The following is a 24,462-nucleotide window of genomic DNA, read 5'->3' on the forward strand; positions in this document are numbered from 1 at the left end:
AAAAGAAGTCCGCTTTTGAATAAAAGGTGGAACAAGGTGTCCTTTCACGTCCCCAGATGTCGTGTCTTTGGCGGTTCCAGCGGTGACAACGGGAACGGGTGATTTTATGAAACAGTTTTATAAATAATTTATGAGATGGAGGGTTTTCTGGTAGAGGGGATGCTCTGTGCCAAACCAAAAACCTTTTAGCGAGAAAAGCCTTCAAGGGTCTAACCTCTCACGGGCATTAAAATCAATAAATAAATAGATAAATAAATGTTCGGGTCTGTCTGACGGTGCGAAAAATCATCAATCAACGCCTTCCCTCGCTTTAAACTTGGTCTTTATTGGAAGAAAACCAAAATAAAGCACATCAATATGTAGGGGGAACAGGGTTCCTTCTTCAGTACATAATGCCGTTAACTCTTACGCCACTCATTTTACTTTTATTCAGCACTTTTTATCCGAAGCAACGTAAACGAGGCCTGATCCAGCTACAGACGATCAAGACGAATGCTAAGCTCGGCTAACGGTTTCCTGCCGTGTCCTCTAGTAGCCCCTAAATCCTGCCGACGGTTTGCCCCTACGTCTAGTGTTTGGACTAATGAGGTGAAAATTACTGACAAGTTATAGCTGTAGAAGCTATGCTAACAGTTTTGTGTAGCTTCCGGTCCTTCATCTAAGCTAAGCTAACGGTTTCCGCCTGCACTGGGTCTTCGTGCCGCATCACTCTAAGTTCACCTGCTTCCGTTCTGCTCGCTCGCCAGTTTTCGCCGTGTTTGCAGACTTTGTGTCACTGAGGAGAGGAAGAGCAGGTGGAGGCTGGATCAAGGCATCAGGTTTTTATAGATGAAGAGCACATTGGACAGGAAACCAGACCTTAATCCTCCTTCGATTCAAAGCGCCAGCAGACTTCAGGGTCAGTCTTGCCTCAGTAGGGGGTCGAACACGGAAAGGTAGCTTGGAGGACATTTCCGAACCAATGATTCTTTAACTTTCCGTCACCAGAGACGCTTAGGAACTTCAGCCGGATCGGTTCTTGTTGGAAGGCGCCACTGATGTACGCATCTCACTTGTAAACCGGCTCTTTCAGCAAATAATCGATAATGTGATTTCTTAACGAGTTAATCACCTCCACAAATTCCCTTCCAATGGGAGTGAAAACGCCAAAGTGCTGCAGAGAGAGGGGTTTCCTGTCAATGCATTCTTGGGAATCCTTTGCGACGCTATTTATCCGGCCCGACCCGCGGATGTCAACAAGGCAACTGTTGTCAGGGCGACACAATAACTGCTGGTTCTCAAATGGTTAGTTTGGGAAAAGTTAGTCCCCCACTTGTAGTTGTTCAAAAAGTTATAGATATGTTTAGCAAGTTTTTGTGACTCACATTTGTGTATTAAATAGTCACTGTTATTTTGGGAAGCGACATGACCGCTGAATATTCCCATTTTTAGATGATTCCTTCTGTAAAGGTGTTTCTTTTACGCCGTAAGAAACGGGCAACGGACGTGGCCATTTGACATCTTATGAATTTACAATTATAGCTCAGCATTTCTGCTGCGAATCTTTCCAAGGTGTCCCGAAGGCAACGGGGAGTCGGAGCGGTACGACGCGCTGACGCCGTACCTTCCTGTAATTGTCGGTCATGTTACGTAATGATCAGGATATGCTTGGCGTTTGGTTGTCGGCACCTTTCAAGGACACCGAGTCTCTCTGTTCTCTCTCTGCTCTCTGTCTTTCTTCACTTAAATATGTGACATTTTGACTTCTTTTTGTTTCTCGGGAAATATATTAAAATTACTAAGAAGAACTCAGTATCAGAGAAGTAAAAGTACGGTCCTTGAAGGTCTTCCAGGAGGTCTTAGAAAAATAAGTAGCAAGTTATAATTAGTTAAATTCTTGCAAAAGGCCCTGCAAGGATCTCTGGGGCCGAGACCCCGTTTCGAGATCCCTCTGCTAAATAGCACCGTTTCCTGACTGTTTGCACCTTCAAAATAAAGGTACAAACAGTCAGGATTTTGTATAAACATCTGATATATAAAAATGACTCACATCTCCTGAAACACAATAAAAAGGGTTCGTTTTGTAAGTTCGATGTCTTAGCTGTTGAAGTTCCATCTGAAGGCAGAGACCAGTTGGTCCTCCTGAACGCGGAGGTCGAGGTGGTCGAGGATGCGCGGCGTCACGCTTCTCGGGCCCGGTGCGGACGTCTGTCGAGAGCGGGCCCGGCTTTCCCGGAGCCAGGCGTGCCCGTCGCACGCTAGCCAGAGACGGGGATGTGGACCTGCCGTGACGCCACCTCCCGCTCGGCCGTGTTCGCCGGGACGTTAATGTTCGGATCGTCGTCGACCTGATAGCACTTCCCGAGGCTCTTGATGATGTTGAAGTTCGATCGGGCCGTTTCTGCCAGACTGTTCTCCAGAATCCAGCCGTCTGCCTCGGATTCCGGGTCTCCCAGCCGGATGACGTTTTCCATGGCCGTCTGCAGGTATCGGACACCGGTAAAAACCAGCAGCTGGTGTGGGGAAAAAAAGGTGTAATGAACAAGTGGACGCTGGAAGGTTTACTGGGTCTTTTTGGAGTCAGTGGAAATGTGTTTTAAATGACAAAATGCTTTTTATATTGTTTTTTTTTTCCATCAGAATCCAAGGCTTTAGGTTATGTCTGTCTTTATTTCTCCAATATTTCACAGCCTCACATCAGGTTCAGGTTGCAACATGCATTTCTTTAGTGTTTCCCGGCACGTGTGCTACAGGACGCTACATCACAAGCACCTTGCGTCCATCCATCTTCTGCCGCTTATCCTGCGACTCGGGGTCGCGGGGGACGCCGGGGGTTCACCCTGGACCGGTCGCCAGTCAATCGCAGGGCCACATATATAGACAAACAAACCATTCAGTCACTCGCTCACTCATTCGGGGGGCAATTTTTTCCAATTCACCTGCTGCATGTTTTTGGACTGTGGAAGGAAACCGCAGAAACCGGAAGAAACCCATGCAGACACGAGGAGAACATGCAAACTCCACAAACCACTGCGCCGCCGCGCTGCCCTCACCAGCAGCTTGCTTGTCTTTATTTTAGAATATAAAACCTTCCTCTTTTCATCAATAAGCTAGCATGCCGTCCAATGGAGTGAACATTTTTCCTGCATTCAATTGAGAATATTTAAACTATACATTTAGCTACACAACATCCTAAAACTCGACGTTTCAGGCCTGGTTAATCCTTATGCCACTCATGTAGCATTATTAATAATACATAATATAATCTTCTCAACTTGTATCTTCTTTTAAAAGGGTTTCTTTGAAAATTCTCAAAAGCTTTGCTTCTTAAATACAAATAAAGGGAGGAGCGGGGTGAGGGGTCTCTCCGCCCAGCAGTACCTCGAACAGCCAGATGAGGAGCACGGTGAGGCCGATGGACTGCATGATGCTGGTGTAGTGGTCCATCAGGGCCTGCCGGCATCCCTTCCTCCACAGGTTCAGCTGCTGGCTCTGCTGGTCGTAGTTGAAATGTGCCGAGGTGTTGCTGACCTGCTGCTGGATGCAGGGCCGGGGTGAGAAGGTGCTGCAACAGCTGAACGGAACGCCGTCCATCAGGTACTTCCCCTCCACGTTACTCCTCAGCCGGCTGTCGTGGGCAGAAGGTGGGCATCGGGAGGAAAATAGAGGCTGAATTTGATGCTAATCTAAAAGGAATATGTTCTGTTTTCGACCGGTAACCCGGTCCCTGCACCGCTCGGGGTCTTGGTCTCATCCTGGTGCCGTTAAGGTCTGGTCAAGCTAATGGCGCCGGACATGAAGATACAAAGTACGCACTCTGACTGCTCTATATTTCATTTATCATTTTTATATCTTGCTCATATTCCCTGAGGTGCATCATTGTTGTGGGTTGTTGAAGTTGATAGTAATCTATTACTATCTATTCCAAAAAGGACTATCTTCTCACGCATGCATGCACAAAGTTTGTTTTGTCAAGATGCAGAGATAGCATGGTTTCAGGGCATGATAAGGAGCACGCAATTCTCAGTGGCTCAAACTTGTTTGCTAATTCCGTACCTCGACATCAGGTTGGTTGGATGTGCTGGCGAGGCCGACGGCGTGCGCTAGCGCGTGTTTGCGTGGAGATCGAGTGAATCAAGATTGGATCGGTTTCTTTGACTCCCTATTCTATGCAAATGAAACCTATAGCATCGATCACTCGCCCGTACTGGGGAAAAATAAAGAAGCGCTTGTAACTGGTTTTACTTACTCCACCACGCTGCTGCTGGTCATGTCCAGGTAGCGGTTACTGATCCACTGGACCTGGAACCAGTCGCGGTATCCCGAGTTCCCGCAGCACTGGAACTGGATCTGCAGCAGGTCCAGCGTCCTCTTAAGGTAGCAGCGGCCTGGCGTGTCAGTGTCCTTGTAGTGTCGCATGGCGTGTCGCAGCCCCTGCAGCAGCGACTCCTGCAGCTGCCCGCGGACGCTGTAGCACATCAGCGCCCCCAGCAGGACACAGGAGGTGAAGAAGAAGGTGCAGGCCACATAGGGCATCATCACCAGCTTCCACCGCAGGAACTTGTTGGTGTCGGCGCAGTCCAGGCATATCTTCCCGCCCAGGAAGTTGATGCAACATGCCGCAAGCCCCGTAGCGATCAGCATGTGAGGCACGTGAAGGATCCCGTGGTCCGACATCACTTCCTGCCATTTCTGTATTTCTACTTTGAGGAACAGACCCAAGCCGAAGAGGGTGGCGCCCGTCACCACCGACACCCAGTTAAGCAGGCAGAGGATCTCAGCCAGCTTCTCCCTCTCCGCTTTGGTGAAGGTCACCTTACCGACCGCCATGACCGTTTCTGTGTATCTCACGTCAAAACGCCAGGAAACATGGTCAAGAACTTAATACTTTGTACTGACAAATATCTGATCCCAGAACATGGGCTTTGTTTGAAGAGTCTACAGAGCAGAACAGAAGAAGCTGATCCAGGTCAGATTCTTTCCTCCAATCGGGATCCTCTTCTGTCTTGTTGGCCCCACACAGCAACCCATATTTGGTGGCGGTCCAACTACATTACACCAGCTGTGGAACGATATCCAAAACAGAGGTTCTGGACAGGTCAAAAGGTCAAAGGTGAGAGTTCAGGGTGAGACTCATTCCAAAGGGGAGCTTGAAGAAACGGGAAGGAGCCGGCCGGAGGAGGCTGGTCAGCGATGGCTCGTGGCAGAGCGTCATAAGCAGCTTAGCGAGGTATTTTGGGCGACGTGTCGACAGGACACAGCCAGGGTGTGGCCTCTGCAGGAGCGGTGGAGTTCAAAGGTCATCTCAATGTTAGGGGGAGCAGAGTGGAGTCTGTGTAGAGAGAGGCACAAGTCACGCAATACGGAGTCAGTTGTTCAACGTTCACCAATTGTGAGTTTGGTGAGAAGCTGGAGATCTGACACAGATATTCTCCCAAGAAGACCTCCCGCTCCCTCTCCAGGGTTTCTGCCGAAGGAGGCACACCTTCCGGTGGCCGTCTTCCTTTTAAAAGGCAACACAGCAAGCTTTAACAAGGTGATTCATAGGCTGGATCCTAAATGTTTTTTTTTATAATGCTTGCAGCTTGCAACATATTACTGGTAATATTGACTTTTATTTTATGGCAACTTTCAAAGTACCAAATAAAAGCTCTCAGCGAGAGGACTTATAATGAAAATCATTTGCACACATCCTGCAAGAAGGAGCTTTCAATTGTCTATTCATAAAAATGTTAAAATTACATTTAATTTAATGTGTCTCCTTGAAAATTAGAAAAACTGTTTAGTTGATTGTTTTGAGTTTTCTGATCTTTTATAGGTTTTGAAGGGTTTCTATCATTTTCCTTTTTTCTCTTTAAAGCAAAAAGACGGGGGGAACTGCCCTTGAAGCGGGAGAGAAAATAACCTTTGAAATGTAAAGTTGTTTTCCCTGTTAGAGCTACATTTAGGTGCATTCAAGTAAAAACAAAACTACTTTGAAAGAAAAAGTAATGCGTGGTAAGTCTGAAATAAGTGAACAGTTAACATTAATTTAACACATTTTCAACCAAGTGTAAAAGATTCCATCTTAAAATGTGAACTTAAAAGTTAATATTATGATCATCGATCTACACAGATGCAAACAAATAAATAGGCTCCATTGCAGACTCACAATGTTACACTTTGCTCAACAGGAAGAAAAACATCCTGCAACATAACATGCGACAAACAGTTGAGAATGTGAAGTATTCCATCACTATTCCAATATGGCTGCCACATCAAGTTAGCAAAAGATTTATGTTAAACAAGAAAACATTCTATTTTTTCCCATGTGGATTATTTTATAAACTTGTTTTTTTATTAAAAAAAATAAATAAATAATACATTTAAAATAAAACAAAAACACCAACTATATATAGCAATATATAAGTTACATGGGAGTACTACATTACCCAGAATCCCAAAAAGCAACATCGGCGTGTCTGATTGGTGGAGCTCGGTGGCCACTCGCTAACGTCAGCGAGCAAATTGACTGCTACCGTTGAAACTAGTTATTAAAAAGCTATAAGTATACATTTGTTTGTCTCAAGATTGTGTAATTAAGAAAGAAAGAGTGTTGAAAGTTGAGAATATTATCCTCCGCAGTGCATGTGAGGATTCATTCTGTGAGACGCAAGGGTTTTTACTTTTATAGTAACAATTTTAAAGTTTTGTAGCCTCGATGCATCTGGTTGCTGATTAACATTTCATTTTATAATTTTTTTTTTCTTTGCTCCAGGTCTTAAAACTGTCATTTATAAGCATTTTCTGAAATCATAAACGAAAACTTTTCTGGGGGTAAAAATGAGAGAGTTAAACCTCAATAACCTGAGGCTGATGAAAGTAAAGTGGAAAACAGATGAGCTCTCACCTTGAATCGGCGTCCTGGCTGCTTGTTTTGGTTCCAGGCTCAGAACTTATTCAGTATTTCTGAAAAAGACTTCAGGGAAAGCAAGTGGAAAATCAATTCTGAAATAAGGGCCAGGAAAAAAAAAAAAAAAAAACGGAGAGAAACGCAGCATCCAGACCAACAGGGTTCATAGGATTCCAGGACACGGTAGTGGTTAGATTTACCAAGCGAGAGACTACATTTTACTGGATATGAAAATGAAATGTAAAAGTGAGAGCAGAGATGCCGTCAGATTCCATTTGTTTAAAATACTGAGAAATTAACATTAAATTCAATGATCCCTATTTTCTTTGAGACACCTACGTGTGACCCTCGGCCCTCCAGTTTGAAAAGGCCAGAATTGGGCGGATGCAGTGAATTAGCCAACCTGCTGGCCCGTTTGAAGGTCACGTGGGATGGGGGGAAGAAAAGTGAGAGCTGTCGTTTATGTGGGTCAGCGGTCAGCGGATTTAGCAAAAAAAATAACAGGAAAAGGGTCACAGAAAAAGACGAAATAAACCTGGATGATTTTTACCTTCAGGTCCAGCATGACGGCTTCACCCTGGACCAGCTTTGGTTCTGACCCAGAGCTGAGGAGCTGCATGGCGGCCGGGAGAGGAGTAAGTGGAGTAAGAGGAGCCGCTGTGTCTCCCATAATCTTCTTACAGCTAATCGTCCGGTAATGAGATGGAAATCCCAGCTGCAGCATGTCCACTTATTCCCCTCCAGTGGGGGTCTGACGGCTCTGCAGGAACCCGAGAGCGAGGGGGGGGGGGGGGTTTCTGGACCCCAGAGGCCGACCCTGTACCTGCACCTGGACCCTCGATCACACCTAAACAACATGTTTCCGCCACATAGCGGAGACAACTAGTACTTTCTGGTCTTTTTTTTGGGCGGGGTTACATTAATAATATTTTGCAAAAGACATTTTTTGTTTGTTTTGACCTATTTAAATATTTTGTCTTCCAATCCAATTGAACAATATATGATGACGATCAATAGAGGAAGGAAGAAGGAGGAGCAGGCACGAAAAAAGACGATATCAAAAGCAATTTTGCGAGTCAAGAGCGCAAATAGTCGAGACATCGGACGCAATAAGTGCAGAGATGCAGGATAGTCTTACGTATCTGTGTCACATGGAGTCGCAAACAGAGAAGCTGCTTTAATGCTCTAAAATGTAATCTAGAGGCTGAAGGTCACATGTTCTCCCACCATCCGTCCGCTAGGAGGCGCTGACCGCTCCCGACCTTCAGTCCGTCCCGCTGTGGAAGCCAGAGAGATGAATAGAACGCGGCCATTTGTCATGTAATCCTCCTCAAATACATTGATTTTTTTTTTCCACACCACGTTTCCTCCTCATTTCGCATCTGCCCAACTCCTCCTCCTCCCTTTTCATTGTAACCCCGGCTCTTATCTCGCTACTCTTATTTCCCGACGCCTTAGTCACTTCCTGTCCGTTATTCTGGGGTTTCACCCCGTCTCTCCCTCACCTTTGTGTCACCTACTTTTGCGTGCTTTTCTTTATGTCTCATCCTGTCCTCTTTTTTTCACTCCCCCTCTGAGCTTCCTTGTTTCTTCACCCCGAGCCTCTCCTGCCCCTTCTGTTGAATCCCGGCGTTTCCTTCCCTTCCTTCCCCATGTCTCCCTTTCTACTCTCCTCCTCTCTTCTCCTGAACTCCCTCTTTATCTTCCTCTCCTAGCCTCTTCATACTTTCAACTTCTTTCCAATTCCCCAGCTTTGACTCCCAGAGGCCTCCTCCCTGTCATCAGGTCTTCTTATCTCCTTCGCTTCTCACCTCCAATCTTTCAAAAGATCTTTCCTTACTTCTTTATTCTCTCACCATCTCATTATGCTCTCCTCGCTTCATCTCTGCATCATTCTGAGATTAAAAAAAACACTTTAGTCGAAGGAATATTTCCGCTTTTTTTTTTCTCCCAAAAGAAAAGCGATCACATCTTATCAAAGCAGTTTGGGGAAAATTCTGAGCCGGTAAAGGCCATTGCCATGATGATACCAAGAGGCAGAAGCTGGAAGTTCCTGATTTAATCAACATGTTTACAAGTTGTTGTTTTGTTTGTTTGTTTGTTTGTTTGAAATCCATGCGGCTTAACTGAAACGGAAATGCTTTTCCTTGTCGTGTTGTTCCGTGATCACAGCGATGACGTCGAAATGTGATGTCACACTCCGCTGGCCCTGTGATGTGGAGGGAGCTTGTTTTTTTTTTTTTTTCCAATTTCATGTTTTCATTTGAGGTATTTTGCATACCTTCCAATTAGACTGAAGTCTAAAAGGGTTCATTTTTTTTTTTACATTTTGCTAGAGGCATGCATAAAAAAAGAGGCACAAAAATTGTAAACTGACAGTGTGTAGAGTAGAAGAAAAAAAGGTAAAGATTATCAAAGCAAAGTGGTGTTGTGGGGGGTTAAGTCTCTTTTTGTCACTCATCATGTATTTTCTTTTTTTATTATTATTAATAAACTTATAGGTTTCTAATTGGTTTTAAATGAGGTGGGGGAAAAACATTACATTTAACCAACAATAACAACTAATAATCCTCGTTTACTAATTCATAAAAATGTAACTACAGAAATTGTGTGACAGCAGCACAACAAAGTCAAAGCAAAAAATTAAGAAATGCTAATCAATAGTAAGGGTCACCTTGACAATACATGGAGAAAAAAAATAGCACTTTGCACATAATGACATCATATATTTGCAATAGTAAAAGCTTTATTAACAGATTCCTGTAAGTGCAGATGGTAAACAAATGAAGAGCATCTGACAAGCATAATATAAGATAAGCAAGACTTTAGTGATCCCAATTTGATTATAACAGCAGAATTACATTGTGAAAAGGTGTGGATATAGTAATAAAAGGGGAGGATATGCAAATAAAGGATATACATACAAATGAAAAAGAGACTGTGTACAGTATAAAGAACGAAAAACAAAATGCAAAATTGTGGAAAGAAACAGAGGAAATGCCTTGCGCAGGGAATGATTATGGAAAGGACAGGTGTCCAGTAGGAGATCTGGGTAGTAAAAATGGAATGATAATGAGTAAGGTGTCCTGAGGAATGTATTGCTACAATATAAATATAAATATTGCAGGGATAAGAGTGGGAAATAGAGACGGAGGTAGTTCAGAATAGGGATAAAGGTGGTGGGGCAGTGAAAAAAAAGACCATTTTGGGATGCTTGTGAGCAGTATCGGCACAGTGCTACATGTAGAAAAAGTGTTTGTGTGCTTACTGCTCTGAACAGTCTGATTATATCTATAGTAGATGAATGTGTAATTGAATAAGACTCATCATGAAATCAGGGTTTCTGTAGGCTGCTAAAAAGTACTCGTCATCAAACAGGCTTTAATCCATTAAAGTAGATTAAAAAGCATGACGTTCTGAAGTCTAGAGGCATTTGAATAAATTGATGGGAAATAACATTGTAATTTGTAATCAAAATTGATTTTGATGAGGCTATATAAACATTGAGTTTTTGATTGGAATAGTGGGGTGATCGGTGATAACGGACAGGCAGAGCCCTTTACCTGGATATTATTTACTGCTGTTGACCAAGAAGTTACAATACCAGTGCAAAAAGGAAACAAACAAACAAAAAAAGTCTGCCTTTTCTCAATCTACCTTTTCCTATAAAGCCATCAAAGAATGGAAAGGGCTTCCAGACAATCTAAAGAACATGACTGATTTTCACACCTTTGCACGGGCCGTTAAAAATTGGATTCTGAAGCACCAAACATGCTCACACTAACAATGCCAGATGGGTAGATGACCAAAGTAATAATATCACAATAGCACTTTCAACTTGCAAAATACATATTTTATTGCCTGTTTATATATTTTATTGCCAATCTGCATATTTTATATATATTGTCTCTTTTGTACAGTTTTATATTTGTATTGTCCAGGACTGCAGATGGAAATTAGCTATGAGCTACAAACATCTCTGCCTCTGGCTTAATGTAATTGTACACTGTCCTAATAAACTTCTAAACAAAACAAACAAGCACTAATAATCATGTACATTTTAAATGCATGTGATTCTGAAAGTCATATGCACATATCTGCTGCTGTGCAAAATTTATTGACATAATAAGTCCGCTTATTATTATCATGACAATCTATTGACATAATAATTGACATTATTATAAATAAACCTATCTGTGGTTGGACGTGGGCATGAAATGTGCTTGAAGCGGCATTAAAAAGCATGCAATTCGATGGGCGGATACCTGCAGACCCCAGCTAAGAGTGCAAACTAGTGTTTGTGCTTTTATTGCGAAAGTCCCAATGGGCGGAAGTGTGCCGCAGTGTCGTCACCTTGCTTCCGATGATCCTACCTGCATTCAGCCATGTTCCTGCTGCTCAGTCACACCGGCAGCCCGCCTGGAAAGGGCCGAAAGAGCCCCTCGGTAATCCCTCCAACACGCCCTCCGAGCGCGGTTCGGCGGGGGTTCGCGTTAACGTGAACGCCGCCGCCGGAGGTCGCGGACAATGGTGCCGAGCGGATACGCCGACGCGCGGACACGGAACAGCGGCGGCTAAGCCGAGAGTCGACGGTCTGACCGACATCCCCGATTTCTGAGAGGAAAGTCCAGATTTACCCGGGATTAAAAACCGATGCGGAGGATCCGAACGCGACGGATTAACGGGAACCGGTGGAGACACACCGACATCCAGAACGAGTCAAAATGTCGGGAATGTTTTCCCGGAGCTAACGAGCTGGCGGCTAGCGGAGGTTAGCAGGCGGAGCTCGGCAGGAAGCAGTGGCTAGCGCTCGGACTGTTGGCGGCGGCGGTGTCGGCTCAGGTCCGCCTGAAGCGGCTGGAGGAGCAGCTGCTGGGGCAGCATCGATATTATCGATACTAAGCAAGTACTTGGATCGGATCGATACTATTGTGCTGGAATCGATACTTCGGTCCTCCACCAATTTCCTCAAAGTAGTGATGAGGCGCTCACGTACGTAACGGCTCTATGAGCCGGCTCTGTGAAGTGAACGACGGGAGCCGGCTCCCTTCGAGACGTTTTTTTTCTCTTGAAGGCGCATGTGATTGGTCAATACGCGTGGTGTCGTCACTGTGTCTGCACTTGGTGTTTCTAAATGCCAATCTTCAGTAGACTGCTGATCTTTTTCTTTTACACATTTTAATCTGAAGTGGTTAAAAGTTGATGGGTAAATAGTTAAATTTTCTTGTGTTTTATAGCTTTTTTATAGCACTGAAGAGTTAATATTTTTAACTTATTTTGTTGTTTTGCATTTTTTTCAGGGATTCTGTGTTCCGTTTGACTCAAATTTGTTTAGTGTATAAAAACTAAAATTGTTTTGTGTTTTATATTTTTGTAGATCTGTAAATATTTTAATTTATATTTCGTGTTTTTCCAGGGATCCTGTGTTTCACTTTAAATTTGATACAAATAAAAAAAGCTAAAAGATTATTCTTGTATTTAATAGTTTATTGGTTGTCGCACTGGAAAAGTAAATATTTTTAATTTACATTTTGTTGTGTTGTGTGTTTTTCAGGGATTCTGTGTTGCTTGACTTTAAAGTTGCTTAGTATAAAAAAGTTTAAAGTTGAAATTAGTTAAAAGTTCACTGTAGAGTGAAAAAAATAAGGTTACTATAATATAGTACCGGTAGGATAATAGTTTTTTTTTTTATTACTTATCAATTAATTTCGTACATAATGTTACATTATTATTGGTAATATATAGATTAAAGCAACAAAAAAATCTGAAGAGCCGTTTGGGAGCCGAAAGAGCTGGTTCTGTAAAAAGAGCTGGAATTCCCATCACTACTGCAGAGAGAAATGTTAAATTTAAAAATGGTCTATTAATAACATAATGCAAATAACAGAAGGTGTAAAAAAAGAAATTACAGATACAGCATTTATGGAGTCAAGATTACATTTCTCTACACTAAAAACCAAAGAGTATGACTGAAGGTAGTATTGATCATTTATTACAAATACTATTCATAATAGATCCTTGGTCAAGGAAAAAAAGAGACTGATAAGACTAAAACAGTTAGTAAAATAGTAAGAGGGTGTCAGGAAAGGCTAGGTTAATTTCACTTTAATAAACAGAAAGGTTCTCATGGTAAAAAAGGTGGAGTGAAGGGGTGATAAGTCACATGACCGGAAGCCTTCGTAGTTCAGCCAATAAGGAGTTAAATGCTTGATTGAACACAGACTGTTCCGGAACAATTCTGCATTTTTTTTTTATTTCAAAACCAATCAATCAGTAAAATTTCAATAACATTTGCAGCTTAAGTCAGATTTCTCAAAAGATCTAAAAATATGCTGTTTTTAGTGCAAGATGGAAGTTTAAGTCCTAAACTATTTTAAATGTTCTTTAAAAAAACAATTATAAAATCTTTTTGGAACAGTTCTGAGGCAAACAATTTAAGACAAAAAAAAAAAAAAAAAAAAAAACAGACGAAGGAATCAGTGTTTGTCGATCCACACGCAGATAAGCTGGTTCATCCTTCAAAATAAAGGAATTGGTGTTCCAAAAGTCAAACATACCAGTGGGAAGTAGTAAGGTCATTTCTTCTTTGCCTGCCGGGCCTCGAGCAGCTGAACCACCAGGCGGCTCTTGAGCGACGCCAGCTTCCAGCTGTAGTTCTCCTGCAGGACAGAGGCCAGGCGGCGCCGCAGCCTGGACAGCACGCTGCCGTCAGGCCCATTCAGCAGTGCCTGGAAGAAGTCTTGCCACAGGTCGGAGTGGGGGTTTCTGGGCACAAAACACAATCACCATGACACTACGCTCAGAAATATGCCGCAGGGCCAAAGACTGCACCTAGGTCAGATGAGAAGTCTTTGGGGGGGGGGGGGGGGGGGGGGTTACGTTCCAAAAAGAACCCGTGATTGTCAAAATCCGTGAAGTAGAAACCTTTTTTTTTTTTACAATTAGATACTCTATTATACATCGCTGCTGTCGTCCTTATGTTCTTTTTCTTCTTTATGGAACGAACGGAAGATTCATTAATTCTGTAATGCCAACCTACAGCAGCATAGCTTTTACCTTCCCTTAGCATGTCCAGAAGTTTAACTTTATCTGCGATAGATAGCATCTTCCGCTGCCTTTCGGGCCCTGCCGCAGGTGCTTTTGTTGGTCCAGAGCATTTTGTCAACATTATGGGTTTTAGAGAAACTCGAAATTGCAAGAGACTTTGCACGTACGTAATGTAAATTTGGCAAGCTGTTTTACGTACGTGTACATATTAAACTGCAACGTTATTGACGCACAGTAAAGAAGCGGAGTGACTTTTTAGCCGATCAGAATGCAGAACACAATGCAAATCTGTGAAGTAGCGAAACCGTGAAAAGTAAACCACGTTCTAGCGAGGGATCACTGCATAGCGTGTAGTCATGTGAAGTTTTGCATGTATGAATGATGGACGGACAGATGACAATAAATGAAATTGTCATAGCAGCCAGGTACATCAAAAATCAGTACAATAAGAAAAATAGTGTGGACCGGATTGGAAAGTGCGAGTGTGTTTGTAGGAGAGCTGAAGTTGACTAACTGGAGTTGGACTGAGCACTTTGAGATTTTATTGAAATCAAAGATCACCTCCTGAAGACACCATTGGTCTTCCAGACACCGCCCTCGTTCATGACCTTCATGTAGGTGCCGAAGAGCAGGCAGTGGACGGTCCCCGCCAGGCAGAAGTAGTCCGTCTAGACACATGACAAGTTGCATGTGAAAAACAGAACCGGTCTATTGGATGACACGTTCTCGAGGGTCCTGACCTGGTAGTTCCAGGGCTTCCCGTTCAGCATCTCCACGCACTGGAAGCTGGACGTCTGACAGTGGGCGGTGAATGCCGTGCCCTCTGGGAAAAGTGCCATGTCGATGCTCTGACCCATGTCGATGAGCACCAGGCCGTGATCCATTGAGTCCAGGTCCACGTGACCCGTGTCCAAGAACCTGTCGCACAACACGGGATATGAACGTCGAGATGTTGTCGTTCCGCAGCTGTTGCTACTTTGAACACAAGCCGCCGGCAGCACCGTTAGCTCTGACCTTTGACCAAGCATGAAGTTGTCGGGCTTCATGTCGGCGTGGATGATGTTTACGGCGTGCAGTTGCTCCACCATGTGCAAGAGGCAGTGGGTGAAGAACATGGCCAGGGGCTGCGGCATCACCTTGTCTGTGCTGGACTTGTACATGTTAATGACGTTCTGAAATAGAAGATGGTCCGTCAGAGATGTGACTCCCCGACCCCGGACGATCCGTACCTTTTTACGAAGGCCATCAACTTACCAGCAGGGTGCCGTACCCGTGGAGCTCGGTCAGGAGGACGCTGCCATTGGTGAACAGGTGTGCAGCGAGGACATTGCTGTACAGGTGGCGCACTTGACTCGGCAGCCGGGCATCCAGCTGGGTGTGGATGTAGAACTCCCATGGATTGGCCGGTTTTTGAACCTGCGTCAGGGAAACATCACTTTATATATAAAAAAATTTTAAAAAAAAATTGGAAAAATGGAAACAATCCGATCCCGCAAGTTTCTAGTTTACTGGCGTTCTCATCTTTGCCCCAGCCCCCTTGGAGGAGCGAGCTCCTCACCTTCATCACTATCTTCTCAGACGTTTCGGGGTCCGTTGCCTGGTAGACGGTGGCGAACGCGCCGTTGCCGAGGACGCAGTCCACCCTCAGGGACGCTTTCCCTGTTGGGACAGAAGTCTTTACTTTGATTTGCCCTCCAGGAGCTTCCATCGGTCTCCAGCTCTGAACGCAACACATCCCGATTATCTTTGCGTTGCTGTGGTGACATCCAATCCATGTTGTGTTACAGTAAATGATTATTTAAAAACTTTCATGGGGCCACAACTGGCTTTTCCTTTGTAGAGTGGTGGCAGTGCATGTGTGTGTGAGACCTCTTACCAATGCTGAGAGTCATCTTGGGTGTGATGTTGGGGAGGTTGCACATCCAGTTGACACAGTGTGGGTGGGAGGTGAGTGCGGGCGTCATGCCTGACAGCAGCTCCGAGATCAGCTCGCCGTCCCAGGGGTCGGAAATCAGGTGGCTCGGCGGCGGCCCCCCGTTTAGGGACTTGTCTGGACTCATGGGCTCGTCGTCGCCCTGCTGCAGCAGCTCTGGGCTCATGGGTACGTCCTGGATCCCGACGGCCCGGCTTGGACTCAGAAAGGCATCCAGGTCCGGCTCTGTGCCAATCGCTTGAGGGCTCTCAAATATGGGCCAGTCCACTCTGACCCTTTCAGGACTCATGGCAACATCACAGGGCTCCATGAGTCTGGAGGGGGCCGGGCTGCTTGGCTCCTCCAGGATTGTGAACCGCTCCCTCCTTGCCTCTGGTTCCATCTTGGCGGCGGAGCACTCCGAGGGGCCGAGCGTGTGGTCGCTAAAGGACAGGGCGGCGGGGGGCGGCGGCTGCACCAGGGTGGTGGAGGAGACGGTCAGGATGTGGTGGTGTGAAGCCACACCCTCGCCCACGATGGTGCCGGGTGTCGCTGAGGACGGCGCGATCCGGCTGGTAGCCATCACTGACAGCTGGTCCTCGGGCGGACTCTGTTCTATGATGGGGCTGCAGGACGTTTGACAAACAGATGAATCTTCATTGCAATTGGGGGGCAGGATTAAATATTAAACTGTTTGGAACAAGTCTTTTAGTACGAAATGATAGTGGAACCCTGGCTTACGAGTTTAAATGGTTCTGTGACTGAGCTTGTATCTCAGTTTGCTCATATGTCAAATTAAAATTTCCCATTAAAATGAAAAGAAACCAATTCATCCCTTCCAGACCCCCCCAAAAAAACCACACCATTTTCATTTTTTACACAGTTCTTAAAAAAAAAAAAAAACAAATAATGTCTAAAAATAATAATACATACTAAAGAAAAAAAAAAAACCCAAACCAATATTAAGCACAAAGATGGGACTAAGATGCTGGCAGCAGCAGTGAGGGGTTGGAGGAGTTTTTCATTTGGTCCTCTAGCGCTTAACTTACTCGCTTAGAAATTAATGCTACAACGTATCACGAAATGTAACTTGCAGACCAAGCTCTACCACCAAAAAAAATATATATACATAGATAAGTCCGGGCAATTGTGGGCCAAGGTTCAACAGTGTGATATCTGTGTGAGATCACTGGGACGGACAGATCACCTGAGCTTTTGCGTCTGGCGTCTGACGAAAGCATTTTCATCCGCGCCCACAACGTCGCTTGTGCAATCTGAGGAAAAATCGCAGGGGTCAACACACGTTCGGGACAGAAACCTTGGCCACCCCGGAGTCGGAGGTCCCTACCCTGCTCCTGGTAAATGGCGGTGGGGGTCTTGCGCATGAACGGCGTGGAGACGCACTGGGCCAGCATGGAGAAGTCAGAGGTGCTGTTGGGGCAGGCGGCCAGCGACTTGAGGGAGTTGTAGCGGGCCCCCCACATGGTGCTCTCGTCGGGCATCAGGTCCGGGGGGGTCTCCTGGGGGCGGGGAAGGAGAATTGTGAATCCAAATAAAACACAGCGGACTAAGCTGGGAGAGGCGTGGACTCACAGACTTCTCTGCCTTCAGCAGGGTGATTTCGGCCAGGGGTTTGACTGGCCTCGGCTTTTCCACCACAGAGGAAGAAGCGGCTCTAAAAAGACAACATTTTTGTCAAACGTCACTGAAAACCTTCCCGTTTTCAATGGCACTGCTGAAATCTCCTAATTGTGAAAAATAAGTGAAGTCCATCTTCAGGGCTGTTTTTGTCTCGGTTTCAGTTACTTTTGGGGGATAATTTAAGTTTTTTCAATATTGAATTTTGCATTTCTGCATCATTTTGGAAACTTTTTACTTTTATACATCTTGAAGTTCATAGCAAAATACCGCTAGTCTGCCGCTGAATAGGAACCAAAGCAACAGAATTTTGTACATTAAAAAAAAAAAAAAAAAAGTTTAATCTAACTGATAATAAAATTCTGATTAAGTTTGAAAAATAAATACTTTGGAACCTGGCCACCCTTGTGATTGAAACACATTAATCTATAATTTTCAGGACAATTTCCAAATCATTTTGAGAGACCTGCTGCAACAGGTCCATCCAACACACACTTGCAGCGCCCTCTTGTGACAAAAAGGGTCAATCAAAACTGAATTGAAGCTGGGATTAAGGATGCAGCCCATGATAAACAGTAAAAATACATTGAATCATTAAATATGAAGTTGTCCTTGCGGCTCCTTTCATAATAAAAGCTTCAGTCATGAAATCTAAAAGTTAAATGTCCTTCAAAATTTTGAGTCATTCATAGCTGTGCAGATTGCAGACTGACAATTAAAGACATTTCATTTTCACTTATTTGATATCTGAATGTGCCGTTGTTGATTTCTGGATGTATATTATTTTAAAGCTGAACCCTCCGAAGTGTCAGGTCTGTCTCGCTGGCCTCTCATGGAATACTGACTGATTTTCTTTGTTGTCATCGTCGTCCTGAAAGATGGTGAATGGGGCAGCGGGTTTGGCAAACGAGAAGTTGGACGCTGAAAGTCATGAAACAAAGATTAAGTCAATGTTGAAAAGGTGTGCTAAAACGATCTGCCTCTGGCGAGTAAAAGGGACGTCAGCGGTGCCTTTACCCGTTCCTGACGGTGGCTTGTCAGGAGGAAGGAGTGCCGACGAGTTGCCGAAAAGGTCTGAGAGACATGTCGGGGCCTGGAACATGTCCATGATCACATCTGGACAGACGCACAGAAGTTTTATTAAGGAATTATTCAGCAGAATGAACCCTGCGGCTCAGAATGCTTCCCGAAGAAGCCAAAAGATTTTCACTCGAGATTTAAGTCAAGGATACTAGAGGGAAATGTGCATGACATTGTTCTTCAATGAAAGGCTTCTCCACCATCAACAAATGAAATTATCAACTAAATTTCCATAAACAAATCTTAAACCGATCCTTTGGAGAAAAAAAAAAAAAAAAAAGTTTGCAGGTATCAGTCGCTTACATTTAATGCCTCTTACACAGTAATCTTTATTTATTCATTCTAAAACTGATGGGTAGCAAATCAGACGTATATGGGAAATGGTTCAGTCACAGTGACAGTTTAAACAAGACGCTTGTTTGTTTTTTCAATAATTGAAGAGGGAAGAGTCGCTTTTTGACCAGAAGACAAAGTTTAAGTCCATTTGAGTCTCATTGAATTCTAATGTGTAGACATTCAGGGAGTTTGAAATGCAAAGACGGGTGTCTCACCCAGGGCTTCCCGGGTGTTGACAGTCGGCGAGGGCAGGACTCTGGAGGGAGTGGCCTGGACGTGTCCTAGAGAGCTGTTGGGGGTGACGTGGGAGAGGTTTCCTGCGGTGCCCTTGGACTCTGACACACAAACACACAACCCCGCAAGAACGTGTGAGATTTTAAACATCCCTGTATAACAAAGTGTTTTGTCAGTGTTTGAGGTGGGGGGGTGGGGGGGGAGACACTAACTCACCATCCAGTTTGTCCTCTGGGTTGATCAGGTGACTGTGGTCCCTGGAAGGAATTAAACAAATTGTAGCGGATCCCAACGCAATTTTTCCCCTCTTGTTTACAAAACAGCAGAAGAGACTGACTGGTTGGTGAAGGTTCGGTCCTGTGAGCCTCTGCCGTCTGGATCAGAATCTATGGCGGTGACGAAGGCTGGGACTGGATCAGGATCCTGCCGTTCTGGACTCTGAACCACAGAAGCGTGGGCCACCGATGGCGTGTCGGGGATCGGGGAGGTTACATGAAGACTCCTGTCAGCGTGGAAAGGGGCTGCAGGCGTCTCCGTCATCTGGCCAACCCTCAGACAAGCGGCGCTAGGGGCCTCCTGTACGAGGGGGGGCTCGATGTGGAGCCTCAAGCCCAGGGAGTGTCTGCTGCGGAGAATGTTGGAGGGCTGTAGAGGACGCTGCGGGGCCTGCTGGGTCAAATGGGGGTCCATAGTAGGAGCTGGACATTCCACAGGACGGGGCTCCTGGGGAAGGAACGCCAATTTAGGATGCCGTAGAGATACCACACCAAATGCACATACTGATGGAACACATTGTGTCTCAATGCACACAAACTATTCCATTCATTTAATCTACTTTACAAAAAGAAAAAGGTTCAATCCTATTTATATATCATTACCTCCTGGGCCCCAATGTAACCGTTTACTGAGAATGTCAATTAAATGTGTACTTGAGTCATGTCTGATGTATGACTGAATAACCGAGCTGAATGCCATGTGAAAAAAGACCACGTAAAAAGAATAAAATCTCAGAAGGCTCCACATATTGAAAGTCGTGCGTGTGTGTGATCTCCATCTCTTCATGGACAAGATGACACCACACACACACACACACACCTCGCTCATATTTTGCCATGATTTTTCCTGGGATACCCAGTGGCGGACAGTGCGTCCAACTGCTTTTTTTCAAATGCAACTTCATGAGCAGAGGCAGCAACAGTCTGTGTCAAATGCTCGGTCGCTGGTAACAAATCTTAGCTTATGTCACAAATCAAAATAAACTGAACTGACTTGTATCCCGAGAAAAAAAAAACTCGTAAGTCAAGGTTTCTTTGTATATCATGAACATCATCAAAATACTGAGAGCTGGCTGCGATTTCTGTGTGACATTTGAATACCACTTCCAAAATGGTTAAGTGCAGCCTCACCCTTTCTGGTAGGGGTTGGCAGGTCAACCCTGAAGGCACCGGCCACTGGCCCAGGGTCTCCATAGAGCGAAGGACATGCTGGATTACTTCATTCTCCTCCTTCAGTATCACTTCTAGAAGATCAAAAGACTGTTCCAACCCCAGCGTGGTCTCGTTGTGACACGTCTGATCGGCCGTCGGGCGCTCGCTGTCCTCCCTCTTCTGCTTTGCCTGTTGCTCCTGCTTCTCCCTGAAGTACCGGTGTGCACGGACCTCCTCGAAGCAGAGCTCAGAGCCCTCACACACCAGCTCCTCCTTCAGGTAGGCAGGGATCTGAACGCTGGAGGAGGAGGAGGAGACTGGCACTGGCACCTCCGAGCGAGACACGCTGAGGACAAAAAAAAAAAAAAAAAACATCCAATCAGGCCCTCTTGAAGTCCATGAAGACCTAGGTCTCATTTCTGCAAAAATAAAGAGTTCTCATCCCAAAATCCTCCTGCCTTGAAAGGCAGTCTATGTTGCGTGTCTCCCAATGAACCTGAGATCCTGCTGCCTACAGAATCCAATTATAGTTCGATTGTAGAAGGTCACGGACAGTTAAGTCTTCTGATGGACGTCAAGGGTTAGCCTGAAGAACTCTGGCTCAATGACTCTGCTTGCTCATGAGAAAAAAAAAACCTTCCGTAGTTTTAACAACCGCCGACATGTCATTACACTCGAAGCTCTTAACATTTTTCTAACAATTAAGCAGATTAAAGGGTGATGATATCGGAGCTGAATTACTTACAAGATGATGGATTTAACGTCAGGTGGTTTGGAGACGCAGTCCATCATCGCCTGGAAAGCACCAGTATTGGTCTGAGAAACACACTTGTGTATAAATACAGTATTCCATTAGCTACTGTAGACAGACAGACACCTTTCCCAGGGGCTCTCTTTGTGGCGGCACCTGGTTGGTCAGGTGTGAGGTCACCAGAGGATGTCGACTTCCAGCTGCAGACACACAGGGATACTGTCAGTCCTGATGTATTGAAGATCTCTGGAACAACTACAGGCTTACAGGACACAACATGGACTCACCTGACGCAGCTGACGCAGCTGCCTGGCTTCTTGTTCTGGTTTGAAAGTGCCTGTGCATCAGAGAGTTTAATGAGTTACTTAAAAAGAAATTATGGAGTGGGACAGTCAGGAACAGTGAGAATAAGCTTAAAATTTCTGGAACAATGACCCCTGAAATTGTTCAAAGAAGACAGGGGACAGACAACCCATCACCTGTACTCCAGCAGAAGAGTGTCCGCCGGCTGAGCCTGGTTTTCCAGGCCTTTCTGGTAAACGGTTTCTGCATTCTCTGTCTGTCCCTTCTCTTCAAAGTGTTTGGCCCAGGCCACGTAGAGCTCAGCTGTCCGTACGCCAACTCCATGACTGAAGATGTAACTGAACAGGGTGACGGGCTCGGAGTAATAACCGGCCTGGAAGGTATAATAATTATTTTGTAATTGTTTTATTTCAGTTTTTACAAAACAGTGCCGTACCATGTTAATAATCAGTTTAATTTTACACAACTTTAATTATTTTTTTTGAATATAGTGGATCTTGCCATACACTTCATTGGGCAGCAGCCATCGATCCCTCAACCAAACCAATGAGTGGGATACTGATCAATAGGTTTATTTCAAACTTACCCATCTGATGCAGTAGTTGACATATCTGGAGTCGTTTGCGTAACGCTCCACCTTCAGGAACCTGTGCACCAGGCTGTCCAGCACCTTAGACAAGTCATCCCGTCCGCCAGCGGGCAATTTCTGAACCAGGTAATCCACAAATCTGACAGACAACAGGAGGGTCAAGCTCACACCCGGACAATACGCACTCATGTAGTGAGAAGATACCTTGTACGTCAGAGAGGTATTATATTACACCATAGAAAAAGAAGATAAGCACATATTGATGCCAAGTTAAGTGGAAGATAACACACTTTGAAAACAAATTCAATTGATGGTTGGGAAGAATGTCCTGAAGTTACCCTGCAGCCAAAAAAAATCAAAGAAACATAGAAGTCTAATAGTGACGCTTGTCCTGCTATACTGTGACTTAGTTATTTTACAATCAAGGCTTTATTCGCTTAAAAAAACAAAAAACAAAACATGGCATACAGATGGCTATCAATAATAACACATACGCGCGCGCGCACACGCACAGCCGAAACAAACAATATGGCGCCATCCGTGGCAGACGGATGCTCGCTTCGCAGTTACATGCCGGCTTTTTTCTCTCCTCCACTCGAAGGACAACTATTTCTACAGTGCGCGAAAGACCGCGCTAACCTACAGGAGGAAGACACTCCTGTTGCCAACCATCACACACCGCTGGAATTTTAAAGGTTTCATACCACCGGAGCGACAGATCATCGTACGCTCCCGTGACCACCCCCACCCCGGGATGGCCCGAAAGCACCGAGCCCCAGTGAACAGGCCGGCCCGAGGACGGCACCTCGGAGGACGCGACGCAACCGTGGGCTACATGCTAGGCTGAGAACCCGAGTGAGCAAACCACCGCCGCCAAGCCTCCTGCTAGCTAACGTGCGGTCCCTGGAGAACAAACTGGACAGCAAAGTAGGATTTTCGCTGTGCATGGAAACACGTTACTAAAATGTGCATGTGACAGTAAACGCTTTGAATCTTTAAAGATATTTAAGCTGATGTTAATGTTACTCACTTGTCCCAAGGGTCCAGTGGATCGTCCCCGGTGAACGAACTCAAACTGTTTTCAAAATACCTGAAGAGTAAATGTATTTGTCTTAAAGAATGGCTGGAAATAATTGTGTCAATTTTAAAATGTTATTATAATTCGTAATACAACGCCATGTTTGTTTGACAAGCCAAAAGCTACCTGCTAGCAAGAAGCTAATAGAAAGCGGTAACGGATGACTTACGCTAAATATGTGGCGACGTCCATTTTTCCTTGGACGGATGGTAAACTTCACAAACCGTAAGCTCAATTAGTAACTTTTTTTTTTTGTTTTGTTTTTACCATAAAAATTGAATCGAAACAATATCCCTATGTGAGTTGCATCGTTGACTCGCCCCTCTTTCCGTCGAACTACGTTTTAAACGCTTGAAATTTCGCGCTCAGCCAATCGCGAGAGTTCAATTAGTCAGCTTGCGTGAAGGCACGCCCTCAATTTGTGACGACATATCCGGCCAGCAATAAACAAATAAAAGCGACCCCTACATGTTTTAATCTTTTCTAATGTACTTTTTTTTCATTTTTATGTTTTTGTGAGGAGAGACAATATTTGTATATTTGTGTTCTCATTATGACCAAAAAGCAAGAGGTTCAAGAATATTGCAGAAGCAAACAGAAGCTGAACGACAATAATTGGCATGAAAAAAAAGAAAAAGAAACTAACAAAGGGAACTAATTTCTCCAATTCAAAAAGGAAAAGGACAAATCATACACCGAATGCGTTGAGTTCTATTTGTAGCATTGTAAGCAACTGAGCTTGTTGTCACCAAGCAGGAGCGAGCACAGGGAAATATTAAGATTAGTTCACACGATTAGAGCTCACAAACAAAGATGACAAAACAACATTAACATTAATCAGCCTATGATGTTAATATGCACCCATTACATTCCAGGGATATTTACGAGGGTTAAAACTAGAAAACAAGGGTTCAAATACACACGCTCATCCCATGTAACAACAACCACAAAAAAAAAAAAAAAAATGCTCATGCACTGGACATATTTAATGAGTCCAATTTCATTTGTAACTATTACAAACAACCAGAAGCTGCTAATTATTTAATTTGTGAAACAGCCCAATGACTGGAAGTGTCAGGCGCTCCAGTTTATTTTGAATGCAAATTTTCAAATTAAAAGACGCAACTTGTGATCAACCCGTTGCCCGGATAATGAGCACAGTTGTCAACCAAACGGTGGCACACCGTACCAAAAAA

The 24,462-nt window shown here is 44.6% G+C and overlaps 2 protein-coding genes across 2 annotated transcripts; both read right to left on the reverse strand.

The window, feature by feature from the left end:
* Positions 1 to 327: 327 nt before the first annotated feature.
* On the reverse strand, positions 328 to 11,549 carry LOC147213362 (photoreceptor outer segment membrane glycoprotein 2-like). The gene is made up of 6 exons (XM_086143373.1): positions 11,245 to 11,549; positions 7,422 to 8,148; positions 6,869 to 6,937; positions 4,229 to 5,311; positions 3,361 to 3,607; positions 328 to 2,492 (listed from the first exon to the last, which is right to left on the reverse strand). Exons 4-6 carry the CDS (start codon positions 4,807 to 4,809, stop codon positions 2,238 to 2,240), a joined length of 1,083 nt encoding a protein of 360 aa, XP_085999499.1. The 5' UTR covers positions 4,810 to 5,311; positions 6,869 to 6,937; positions 7,422 to 8,148; positions 11,245 to 11,549; the 3' UTR covers positions 328 to 2,237.
* Positions 11,550 to 12,937: 1,388 nt separating this feature from the next.
* Positions 12,938 to 23,571, reverse strand: bub1 (BUB1 mitotic checkpoint serine/threonine kinase). The gene is made up of 23 exons (XM_086142993.1): positions 23,436 to 23,571; positions 23,219 to 23,278; positions 22,186 to 22,327; positions 21,776 to 21,972; positions 21,584 to 21,633; positions 21,423 to 21,496; positions 21,291 to 21,340; positions 20,525 to 20,891; positions 19,456 to 19,841; positions 19,335 to 19,375; positions 19,100 to 19,219; positions 18,486 to 18,584; positions 18,314 to 18,389; positions 17,424 to 17,505; positions 17,179 to 17,350; positions 17,038 to 17,104; positions 15,795 to 16,456; positions 15,477 to 15,577; positions 15,173 to 15,334; positions 14,933 to 15,090; positions 14,659 to 14,836; positions 14,480 to 14,586; positions 12,938 to 13,636 (listed from the first exon to the last, which is right to left on the reverse strand). The coding sequence occupies exons 1-23, from the start codon at positions 23,456 to 23,458 to the stop codon at positions 13,447 to 13,449; spliced, it is 3,564 nt and encodes a 1,187-aa protein (XP_085999119.1). The 5' UTR covers positions 23,459 to 23,571; the 3' UTR covers positions 12,938 to 13,446.
* Positions 23,572 to 24,462: the final 891 nt, after the last annotated feature.

The sequence above is a fragment of the Fistularia commersonii genome, chromosome 36 (assembly GCF_037954325.1).
Source record: "Fistularia commersonii isolate RoL2024-O1a breed Wild chromosome 36, RoL_Fcom_v1.0, whole genome shotgun sequence".
Taxonomy (NCBI): Eukaryota; Metazoa; Chordata; class Actinopteri; order Syngnathiformes; family Fistulariidae; genus Fistularia; species Fistularia commersonii.